Source organism: Rousettus aegyptiacus, unplaced genomic scaffold (assembly GCF_014176215.1).
Source record: "Rousettus aegyptiacus isolate mRouAeg1 unplaced genomic scaffold, mRouAeg1.p scaffold_m13_p_4, whole genome shotgun sequence".
In the NCBI taxonomy this organism is placed as follows: Eukaryota; Metazoa; Chordata; class Mammalia; order Chiroptera; family Pteropodidae; genus Rousettus; species Rousettus aegyptiacus.
This window is the reverse complement of record NW_023416307.1, coordinates 52,403,459-52,415,963: the sequence shown is the minus strand read 5'-3', so window position 1 is coordinate 52,415,963 and position 12,505 is coordinate 52,403,459. Positions and strand designations below refer to the sequence as shown.

Sequence of the window (12,505 nt, the reverse complement as noted above, 5' to 3'; positions counted from 1 at the left end):
TTTGTTCCTTAAATGAAGCTCACTGCTCTTCTAAAGGTGGCCTACTCTACACAACAGTATCTCTAAGTCCTAGTAACCTCTCTTTCACCTCTTTCCTTAAGGCCTACGGATGATAACAGCTCTGCTGCTGCTGCTAGAACTGGGCTAGCATAATCCCTTCTGGTTTTCCTATACCCCACTCACACCTTTGTAATGAGTTCCTTTGTAAATAAATCCTCCTTAAATTATCTTAATTTGGGTGTTGCCATCTGTTTCTATTGGAACTCTGAGTGACAAGCAGTTGAGCTGGGATCCACATTGCTACCATGGCACCAACGTCAGCCACGTACATTCCAAATGAGAGTTCCTTAAGGAAGGGGGCCCTGGACAAGAAATAACCTGCCTTGAAAAAAAGTAGCATCCTGGAGGAATAGGCAGTTGGTACTAACACTCCTGTCTTTGTCCATTGGGCCCCAAAGCATAGGCCTCCACTTTAAGAGTTTAAACCAGAGGTTAGCACACTTTTTCTTAAAAGGATAAAGGACAAATATTTTAGGCTTAGCAGCCTAATGGCCTCCGTCACAACTGTTCACCTCAGCCAATGCAGCACAAAAGCAGCCATAAAAAATACATAAATAAATTAGCAATGGCTGTCCTGTGCTGATAAAACTTTATTTATAAAACAAATAAAATAACTAATCATTACTTGTGCTGACCACTGGTTTAGACCAATGCTGTCCAATATAAATATAACATAAACCATATATGCAACTTAAAATTTTCTAGTAGCTATATTAACAAAGTAAAAATAGGTACCATTTTGTTTTATTCAAATATACTTCAAATATTAACATTTAAACATTATTAATGTAAAAAGTTGAATTGTTTTATCTTTGTATTAAATTTCCTAAACCTAGTGTATATTTTACACAAAGCACACCTCAATCTGGATACTAAATTGTCATTAAAATATACTTGATCTGTATTTAGATTTGATGAAATTTACAGTTGATAAAGTGGACTCATGTACCTGTTATTCCAAACATACTTAAAAGTTTTCCAATAACTAGATCAAGTAACAGTTTTCAAATTTAAATTTAAATTAATTAAAATTAAATAATGTTTAGAAGTCAGCTCCCTGGTTGTATTAGCTGTATTTTAAGTGCTCAATGGCTACATGTGTTTAGTAACTACCACTACAAACTGTGCAGGTCAGGATAATCTGAGGCTAAATGTGACTGGCCTCCAAGACAGGTTAGTAAGCTGTTTCCTTTACGTTAGTCCTGACTCAGGGACCATATGGAATGTCGACTTCTAGGTCTATGAATGCTCTACCCTCATTTTCTCAGCCTCTTTGCCTAGATTCTGATTTCTTAATATACCAGGGCTACTGCTGTAGATAATTTTCTAAACTTCACCCCTTGCCTGAGCTGAATCACTGCATGTACTGCTGTGCTAACATTTTTGGCCCACCTGAGCTGTGGAACTAGCTAGAAACTTTTTTGTCCACCTGAATTCCTACTGTGGACTTTTTCATCTCCACTTTGGGTTATTTTGTTGTATAGGCCTCCAACGGACAACATAATCAAAACTTGCTTATTCGAAGCTGTTTGCTGAATCAGTACACTTAATTAAGTCAACAAGTTAACTATGAAAGTGTTAAATATCCTTGGCTACATTTACTGTCAATCAGTGGCAGGCCCTTTCTCCTTATTTATCTATCCAACCTGGAATTTTACCTTCTTATGTATTGTGTATTCTATCTGTGCAGCTCAACAAGTTGAGCTATTGAACCCACTAGAATATATACATATCAAATAATTTTAAAACAATAAGTATACACATGAAATACAACCAATTTGTGATTATCTAGGGAACAAAGGCGACTCTATACACCTTCCAAATGTCATTCTGAGTTTAAATTTTTTTTCGAACAAAACCCCGAGAGTCATTTTCAACTTTTCTTCTTGGGAAAGTAATAGTAAACAAAGTAACTACTCAATGATTAGAAGATGAGTAAAGAAAGGGAAGCATAAGCACACAAAACTGAATAACCAATATATTATTAAAATGAAAGACCAACTGCATAATTCAAATAACTTATTAAAACCCTCAGAATTAAGTAATATATTTAAATAAATAAGAAAAAATACTTACAAAGTTCTTTCTGGACCACTGAAGGGACAGTATGTTTTTCATGTCCTTTCTTTTTAGGTCCATTTCTTTTGCCTTTTAAAGGTCTGGGATTATATCTATTTTCTGAATATGCTACTTCTGAACCTATTAATAATTAAAATAAAAATTCATTAGCATTAAGAGAACTACTTGATCGAGAAAATGCAATCAACAAAGAAGCACTTAAAAAACAAAACCTGAATCTTCATTTCTCAAAATGTCCCGCAGCAAAGAAGCACAACCATCAAGCCCCTGTATAGTTTCAGTCTGTAAAGAGAAAGTCATTTAGAAATGTATATTTAAAATTTTAATGCAGAAAAAATTAATTACATAGTTTTAAATTTTCTTTTAGGAGCAATTACCACCAGTAAAAAACATGTTTTAAAGCAAAAGTCTTCATACTTCCTTAGGGCAATTAATATCTCACCTTTAAATTTTTATCCCCACTTCTTAGCTTTTACCTGAAGATTAATTAAAATAGTGTACATTGTGTCTATTCAGTTTAATCTTACCTGACTTTCTGTATCAGAATGAATGGGATGACCAGAATCTGCATTAAAACGTGATATCTTTCTTAAATGAATCCTAGAAAAAAAGTTCATTAATATTTTTATAGATACAAAAATTTTTTTTCTAAAATATATTGTAAATAGTCATTTCCTTTCCAGCAAAGGTTGGATAAAAAAACTTATCCAACCATGTATAAGATTTACATAGGACTTTATACAGATTTAGTTAAATACTAAAATGGTCGACATGGGTATATATGGAAAGCTCCTTTTCAGAGTTTTGTGAAGGTAGAGACCCATCCAGGTTTCCTGGGTAGGCTAAATTTAGTCCAGCCCCAAGACCTCCTCAAGATCTGAAAAATCTCTTGAGATTTCCTGAACTTGTAACCTTCTTTAAATACTTACCCTTTCTTTCCATTTGTTAATTTAGGAGGTCCAGTGTACTTTCTTGAAGATAATACCTATGAAATAATGCATTATATTACAGTAGATACACAAGAATTTTTCTATTATATTCAGTATGCTATCTTGACAAAACCTGAAATGTTACTCGGTTTCCTTTTTTTTGTTACTGTGGTAAAGCATACAGAACATAAAATTTACCATTTTACTCATTTGCAAGTGTATAGTTCTGTGGCATTAAATCCATTCACATTATTATGCAACCATCACCATCATCCATCTCTAGAACTTTTTCATCTTTCCAAACTGAAATTCTTTACCCATTAAACATTAACTCCCCATCTCCTCCCCACCCAACCCCTGGCAACTGCCCTTCTACTTTGTCTATGAATCTGACTACTCTAGGAAGTTTATATAAGTACAATCATAAAGTATTCATCCATTTGTGACTAGCTTATTCCACTTGGAATATCTTCAAAGTTCATTTATGGTGTGGCATGTCAAAATTTCCTACCTTTTTAAGGTTAAATAACATCCCATTTTATGAATGTTCCGTGTTAATTTTTAATAAATGTGATATATTCTAAAACTCCACAATTACAATTGAACTGTTATAATCTGTTCTTTATAAAATGTCAAGCAAGCAAAACATATATTTGTTCCTCAGGCCTATTTCAGCTTAAAATTGAAGTCAGGATATTATTTTAACCAGAAGTACCTGCTACAGTAAGTTGGACACTACTCAATCCTTGAAAATGTTCTATATTCCCCAAATTCTTCAAAACATGTTACTTCAACATATAGGGCAGAGTTCATAACTGATTTTATTTATCTACATTCTTTAAAATGCCTAACAATACCAGCATACAAAAACTCTACCATTCCTCTTAATCTACACCCCATTCTCTCTATCTTTCTTTTTAAACTCATATAGCAATGCTATTTTATTTTAAAAGTGAGAGTTACACATGAAACAATTATAGTTGCCCCTGGAGAGGGAAACTGGAAATCTGGGGAACAGAGCAAGAAGGAAGACTTTCCATGGTATATCTCTATATTTTAAACAACTTTATAACAGATAAATATAATCTACATTTAAAATGTAATTTTAAAAAATTCGTTTAAATTCCCTGATTCCCTTCTTTCACCCTTCGGTGTAGTCACTATTGGCAGTTACATTTATGATTTTTCTTGACATGTTTGCATATTTAATCCCAAGACAGCTTTGAGTAATAACTATTAAACTTTCTGGAGTTATACAATATTCTATTATTTGTTTGGATGTACTCCCTCCTTCTAAGAATGCTACTGAGAACATATTGAAAAGTTGGGCTGATAGAGTTACGCTTCTCCTTGCAACAACTTGGAATGTGATAGAGTAATGAAACCAGCAGTGAGAAACAATACTGTAGGAAATCAGACCCCATATACCGTAGCTCCACGAGGCCCTGCATGACACTCTCCAGGTCTTTCCCTTCTGTTGGTGTCCTGGCCAGAACCATAAAAAAAAAAAAAAAAAAAAACATAGTGCTGCCAAGTCCAAAAGCAACTACCACAATTATTACCTTTCAAAATTTTAAATAATAGAATGAGATAAATGAGATTATAGTACAATCAGGTAAAGAAAATCACCCAACATAAAAACACCCAGCAACAATAATTATGAGATTGGCACATTTCCTTTTTTTTTTTTTTCTATTTTTTATTTTGAAATAATAATAAAGAACTGTATACACTTAACTCAGATTCCCCAACTGTTGACATTTTACTACATCTGCCATGTTCTCTCTCAAAATATATACATAGTACTATTTGTCTGAATCATTTCAGAGTAAACTGCAGACATTATACTCCTTTATATTTAAATAATTATTCCTACATATTTCCTAAAAACGGTTACTCTCTTATGCAACCAAAGAATAATGATCAAAATCAAGAAACTAATAGTGATACCATAGTATAATCTAATCTACAGACTTTTCGCATTTGCCCATTATCCCAATACTGTCTTTTATAGAAAAAAAAAATCTGCTACATGTCCAATCTAGGATCATATGTTTCAATAAGTTCTCATATCTCTTTAGTCTCCTTAGTCTGAAACAGCTCCTTGGGTTGTCACTCACTGTCTTTTACAGCCTTGACATATTTAAAGAGTACAAGCCACTTACTTTGGTAGAATGTCCCTCTGGACATTTAGACTTATCTGATGTTTCCCCATGATTAGATTCAGATTGAGAATTTTTGGCAGTAATATCATAACAGGATATTGTGTCTCTCTCAATACAACACAAGTAGGCATATGACATCAGTTTGTCCCATTACTGGTGATATAAACTCGCCAGGTTTTTTCACTGTAAGTTTACTATTTTCACCTTTGTAAATATTAAGAATTTTGTGGATACTTTGAGATTACATATCCTATTCATCAAATTTTTACCTAGTAGTTTTAGCATTCATTGATAATTCTTGCCTTTATCGTTTGTCAATTGGTGATTGTTTTTAGATCATTCTTTCTATATTAGTTGACATTCAACTTTCAGTGAAGCAATTTTCCTTCATCACTTATTTGGTATTACAGACTCACTGATTCCTACTTTATTCAATGGCTCATGATCCATTATTGTCATTAATTCTGATGCTCAAATTGTCCCAGATTCTGTCAGTATCACTCTCTTCAAACCAGCTCCTGTATCCTTTAACATGTCCCCATTCGTTTTAAGCTATCCCTTACTTCCTACAACAAGGTGCACCAGTCTCAACTTTTTTCATTGTGGTAAGAACGCTTAACACACGATCTACCGTAACAAAATGTTAAATGTACTGCATGGTACTGTTAACTATAGGCACTACATTGTACAGGAGCACTCTAGAACTTATTCATCTTGCATAACTGAAACTTTATGCTCATTGAATAGCAATTCCCCACCACCCCCTCCCTCCAGCCCCTGGCAATTGCCATTGTACTCTCTGCTTCTATGAATTTAACTGTTTTAGATACCTTACATAAATGGAATGATGCAATATGTGTCTTTCTGTGGCTGGCTTATTTCACTTAACATAACATCCTCAGGTTTCATCCATGTTGTATATGATAGGATTTCCTTCTTTTCAAGGCTGAATATTCTATTGTGTGTACACAGCACATTTTCTTTATCCATTCATGAATATTTAGATTGTTTCTACATCTTGACTATTGAAAAATGCTGCACTGAACATAGGAATGCAAATATCTCATCAAGATTGTTTTTATTTTTGGATAAATACCCAAAATGGGATTCATTTTTTGAGGAACTTTCAGTTTTTCATTGTGGCTGCAACCTTTTACATTATCACCAGTGTACAAAGGTTCCAGTTTTTCCATATCCTCACCAACACTTATTTTTTGTGTAATAGCAGGTGTGAGGTGATATCTCACTGTGGTTTTAATTTGCATTTCCCTGATGATTAGTGATACTGACCATCGTTTCATATACCTGTTGACTATTTGTATGTCTTTGGAGAAATGTCTATTCAAGTTCTTCGCCCATTTTTAAATTAGGTTACTTTTGTTTTAACTCTTGTTTTGCAGTTCCTTATGTATTGTGGATATAAATCCTTTATTAGCTATATGGCTTACAAATATTCTTCCTATTCCGTACATTGCCTTTTCACTGTTAATTATTTCCTTTGCTGTGCAGAAGTTTTTCATTTTGATGTATTCAAGTTCATCTTATCACTTCCCTGTCTCAGCCCTGGAGTTGACCATTTCTCCAGGAAGCTGTGGTTCCTTTTAGTGAACAACAGTATTTAGAAACCAAGATCTAGGCACTAGTTGTACACTTTGCTACTGTGCCTTCCAATTTTTTCATAATTTTTCATTATTTACTTACTTATGGTCATCATAACTAGATAGCTGCAATTTTGAATCTTGTATTTTTACTTTTAAATCTTTCTATATTAGTCTTCAAAATTTGTTAATTGTTGCATAGTATTTCCTTGAGTGCAAGTAAATAATGTACCCTTGGTTGGCTTCATGTTTCACAATTAAGAAACAAACATGAAATAAACTTTTCCATATACTGAAAATAGCCTTTCGTATTCAGGATTAAAAGCTAATTTGGTGAGAGATTACTAGCCATTCAAAGACTAAATCACTGAGTGCCCCAAATCACAATGCATGAGAATTGGTTTGTTTTACCTCACATTTTCTTCCACCAGGTATTATCATTAACTTTTCACTTTACTATTTGAGAAAAACATAAGCATTTCTTGGAAGTTGTATCTCTTACCAACAAGCGCAAGATAAAGTACATTTGTGGAACGATTCAGAGTGTACTAAATCCTTTCATTTATACTTAATCCACACTCTGTGAGTTATTTCTGAGATAGAAACCTAAATTTCAGAAAGGTGGCTTGTTCAGTCATACATCTTCTTAGCATAATGTTTAAAAGAATGGACTCTGGCACTAGCCCTTTAGATCTGATTCCTGTCTCCACTGATAACCAGTTGTGTAACTGCAGGGAAGTTATTTGAACATTCCATTCCAATTTTCCCATCTATAAAATGGGGGTGATGAAAATATCTACCTCCTAAGGCTACTGTGAAGATTAAATGAGAAATTATGTGTAATATGTAAAATTACTTATAGTACCTGCCACATGCTATCTAAATGTTAGCTATTATTATCATTAAGATGGTAGGAACTGTTTTTAAGAGGGTTAAATTATGTTGCAAACATATGCCAAGTGTGAGGCATATGTTAAACCATGTTCTCTGACTTAATTTCCCCAATTCTTTGAGGCAAAATTTTATACCTATTTTATAGATAAGAGAAAGGAGGCTCAGAGAAGTAAAAAGTACTTTGCTTACTATCACTACCATAGTAGTGACAGAATTGGAACCTGAATCTGTAAGTGACGATGACTACAAAAACTATGTTTTCCCCTCTTGCTGACTGCGCATATTGAGTTCATTCAACACAAGAGAAAAAATCTGTAAGGGTGGAGCTAGCCTAGAAGTACTCATGTCCTCTTGAGCCAGGACTTGAATAAAGGGTAAGATTCACTTTAATGGGGGAAGGCAACATTACAGGTGAGTTAATAAATGAAGGACCAAAAAAGGGTTGGTGGTGGATACATTAAAAGAAGAGTAAGATCACTGAGTAGTGAGTCCGTCTGTGTTAGAAAGAGTTGATTCATTACCCGAAAATCGATCATATGCCAGGTGCTGTTCCAGGCCTGAAGATGCAGAGATTAACTGTATAGTAAAGGAGGCAGACAGATTAGCAACTTCTCTACCCTAAAATATGTGACTTGATGAAGGTTAGTACAGGGCACAAAACGGCATCAAGGGGCAGCCGAACAATAGGGATGTGAAAGTGCTAGGCAACTTTTCCAGAAGTGGCCCTTGAACTGAAGGCCAGGAGATGGGAAGTGAAGGTGTCAGTGATAAAAGGGGCATTCTAGGTGTAACAAAAATTGCAAAGGCATGGAAGCACAAGAGGGCACGGAGCATCCAGAATACTGCAGAATAGGTGCGCAGTGGAGATTAATATTGGAATGGGAGTGGAGACTGGTAAATCATGCACTGGCCGGGATTTTTTAAATGGCTGTGTTGACAAGGCCAGAGAACTGAGATTTTTATCTTGAAAAAGAAGTGTTCCGGTGTCATATTTCAAGCATAAAAGAGAATAATTCAGTTACAACGAAGAGCGTGCATTTGAGATGGGTAAGGCTAAAGGCAGGGACACTAACTAGACTTTCTTTTTTACTAGTAGTAAAATACCAGCAATCGTGACGAAAGATCAGCTAATAGCGGCACTTGCGGGAAGAGCCAAAAACCTGGATTTGCTCCAACAACACGTAAAAAGGTTAAGTCACCGCACCCAACAGCAGAGGCTGCACTCGAACCCGGGTCCTCTATAGGAGTACAATGATTAAAATATAATGTACATCTATGGACAGTGCGGCTGTGTCAAGATGTTAAGCTGAGATGTCCCCCTTCACACTCACACGCCACACACACACACTCTCTCCCAGCATTTTGAATGCGGCCGCAACGTTTTGGTTGGTATTTTTTTCAGTTTTGTACTTCTACCACCCGAGAACCCCTTCGGTCCCTTTCCACCCCCAGAATGGACGCCTGAGGTCCGCGGCCCTCACCTGGCCCGGTCGAGATCCGGACCTGACCATCTCTCGCAGCCTCAGAAAAGCCAAGACCGGGGAAAGCCAAGCCGTACGGTAAATAGAATTAACCGCCGCGGACTCCGGACCTCCCTTGGCCCGCCCCCCGGGCTTCCGCTTCCGGGAAGGAGCCCGCCGAACGCAGCGGTCTCATAGTCCCGAGCGCGCCGCTGAGGCCTCTGCCCTTCTCCCAGCCGGGCGCACTGGGCTTGCGCAACAGACTCCGCCCCGTCGCCTGCTCTTTACACCCTGCGGGAGTGTAGGGAAGGCCGCCGAACGCGAGCGGAGCGGGACCGGGGAGGGCCCAGGTGGGACAGGGCCGAACAGGGCGGGGCCCAGGTGGGGTGGGGTGGGGCGGGGCCGGGCCGTGAGTGGCGGGGTCGGGCCAGGAAGGGCGAGGCGAGGAGGCTGGGCGCTGGGCTGAGAGTTGCCGAGTTCCTGAACACGTGGAAGAGCAGAGTTTGTGGTCCTTCTGGGAGGGCTTTTCGTGGAGGATCACTGCCCTGCATCAAGCTGGGGGAAGTGGCGACCAGCACCCGTCAGGGCCAGGGGAAAAGATGCGGGTAGATAGATGGAGGGTAGGAGTCAGAGAGAATTGCACTGGAATCTTGGGTTTGGGCTCTTTACTTTTTTTGTTCGGTGTCTTGTGTGTCATTTTCAATGATTTTCTTCTTGATTGTCAATTAAAATCCTCGATCTCGCTATCTTTGCATAATTCTAACGGAAATTTCAAAATTATTCACTGCAGCCCTTGATCTCAGAACGATACTCATTAGTTGGGATCTGGGTTTTACTTCCATGCATAGTTGTTTTCTCCTCAGTCTAGGTAATTACTGTTAAAGAATGACACGGTATTCTGACCACGGCATGCTGCACGAATTTTAATGGGAATTAGTCTGGTTTTTAAGGCATTCAGCTGGGTTAATGTTTTAGAACTAGTAGGGGCGAAATTAACCCAATTGATTCCATTTTTCTAAACCGGAAAAAGAGCTACCCTTTGAAAGGCTCAATTACAATTAAAACAAAAACCCAGAAACTAAAATATGTCCACCAATATATTGCACACTGAATGATTTGTGAAACTAGATATTTAATAAATTTAGTTTGAATTAGACTGAACCATCTCCCTTCTTCATCCCTCTCCTGTAATGTGTTTAATATAAGCACCGTGATTAGATTTTTTCAGTTGACTTGATTTTTAAAAAGTGGTATTGATTTTTCTTAATTAGCACATGCTTATTTTAGAAATTATAGATGAGCAAGAAACAAAAATCATCCATATAATCCCACTATCCAGGGAATACCACTTTTAACAGTTTGGTGCATTCCTTCTAGATTTTTTCCAACTGTGTATACATATATATTGGTATACAATACAATATGATACATTTCCTGTAACATGAGTGGTTTCTGTTAATATCAACATTGTTTCCATTAATCTACAATTACAAAATGACTGCCTGGTGTTCCAGTTCTCTACAGTTTGGAATTTTATGTTCCCAATCCTTTTTTTTGTTTGTCTGAGGTTTTTGTTTTGTTTTCTTCTGTTTGTGTTTTTTCCCCAACTTTTTTATTGTGGTTCAATACACAAACATAAAATTTACCATCTTAACCAATTTTAAGAATGATTCAGTGACATTAAATACATTCATAATATTGTGCAATCATCGCCCCATCCATCTTCAGAATTATTTTCATCTTGTAAGACTGAAACTCTATACCAATTAAACAATAACCCTTTCCCCAGTGCCTGGTAAACACCATTGTAGTTTCTGTCTCTGTGATTTTGACTACTCTAAGTACCTGGCTGAAGTATTTATTCTTTTGCAACTGGGTTATTTTGCTTTCTTCAAGGTTCATCCATATTGCAGTATGTGTCAAAATGTCCTTGCTTTTTAAAGCTAAGTAATATTCCATTGTATGTTTATACCACATTTTCTTTATCCATTTATCTCTTGATGTATATGTGGGTTGCTTCCACATTTTAGTTATTGTGAATATTGCTGCTGTGAATATGGGTGTACCAATATCTCTCCCGGATCTGCCTTTAATTCTTTTGATTATATGCCCAGAATTGCTGAATCATGTGGTAATTTTTTTTTTAGTTTTTTGAGGAACCACCATACTCTTCCACAATGGCTATACCAATTTACATTCCCACCAACAGTACCAAGGTTTCCAATTTTTCCACATCCTCACCAGCACTTGTCATTTTTTTGAAAAAACAGTAGCCATCATAATGAATGTGAGGTGGTATATTATTGTAATTTTGATTTATTTGTATTTCCCTGATGCTTACTGATGTTGAGAATCTTTTCATGTGCTTATTGACCATTTGTTTATCTTCTTTGGAGAAATATCTATTCAACTCCTTTTTCCATTTTTTAAATTGGATTGTTTGTAATTTTGTTTTTGATATTTTAGAAGTTCTCTACATATTCTGGATATTATAAATGATATGTAAATATTTTCTCCCATTCTGTGGGTTACCCATTTATTCTATTGACATTGCCTTTTGATATACAAAAGATTTTTATTTTCATGAAATTTCCCATGTGTCCATTATGTCATTTGTTGCCTGTGTCTTTGGTGTCATATCCAAGTAATAACTGGTAAATTTAATGTCATGAAGCTGTTGCCCTTCTTTTCCTTCTAAGATATCTATAGTTTTAAGTCTTACTATATTGAACAGAAGTGGCAAAAATGGACATCCTTGCCTTGTTCCTGATCTTTGAGGAAAAGCTTTCAGTCTTTCACCATTGAGTATTATGTTCACTGTGAGGTTTTCACATATAGCTTTTATTATGTTGAAATAGTTTCCTTTTATTCCTAGTTTGCTGAGTGGTTTGGTTTTGTTTTGTTTTAATTTAATTTTTATTTAATTTTTGTATCTGGTGTTAGGTAAGGGTTTATCTTCCTTCTTTTGTATGTGGATATCCATTTTCCCAGCATGATTTGTGAAAGAGACTGTCCTTTCCCTATTTAATGGTCTCGGCACTCTTATCATAAAATCATTTGACCATATATGTAAGGGTTTATTCCTGGGCTCTCTATTCCATTGGTCTATATGTATGCCTTTATGCCAGTACCACACTGTTTTTATTATGATAGCTTTGTACTAAGCTTGAAATCAGGAAGTGTGAATCCTCCAGCTTTGTTGTTTGCTTTCGAGATTGCTTTGCCTATTTAGAGTTCCTTGAAGTTCCATATGAATTTCAGGATGAGTTTTTCAATATCTGAAAAACCCATCACTGGTATTGTGATAGGGATTGAACTGT

The 12,505-nt window shown here is 36.2% G+C and overlaps 1 protein-coding gene across 4 annotated transcripts in view; it reads right to left on the bottom strand.

Annotated features, from left to right (window-relative positions):
- Positions 1–9,338, bottom strand: part of CCDC14 (coiled-coil domain containing 14) — a 33,253-nt gene extending 23,915 nt beyond the window's left edge. The window contains exons 1-6 of one of the 4 annotated variants that reach the window (XM_016159383.2): positions 9,207–9,338; positions 4,497–4,553; positions 3,069–3,124; positions 2,667–2,739; positions 2,352–2,421; positions 2,137–2,259 (exon numbers count right to left, since the gene is read on the bottom strand). In XM_016159383.2, the coding sequence (XP_016014869.2) occupies positions 2,137–2,259; positions 2,352–2,421; positions 2,667–2,739; positions 3,069–3,124; positions 4,497–4,553; positions 9,207–9,236 (409 nt within the window). In that variant the 5' untranslated portion in view covers positions 9,237–9,338. The remainder of the gene's footprint in view (positions 1–2,136; positions 2,260–2,351; positions 2,422–2,666; positions 2,740–3,068; positions 3,125–4,496; positions 4,554–9,206) is intronic. The other 3 variants (XM_036219355.1, XM_016159384.2, XM_036219356.1) reach the window with 3 other exon arrangements.
- Positions 9,339–12,505: the final 3,167 nt, after the last annotated feature.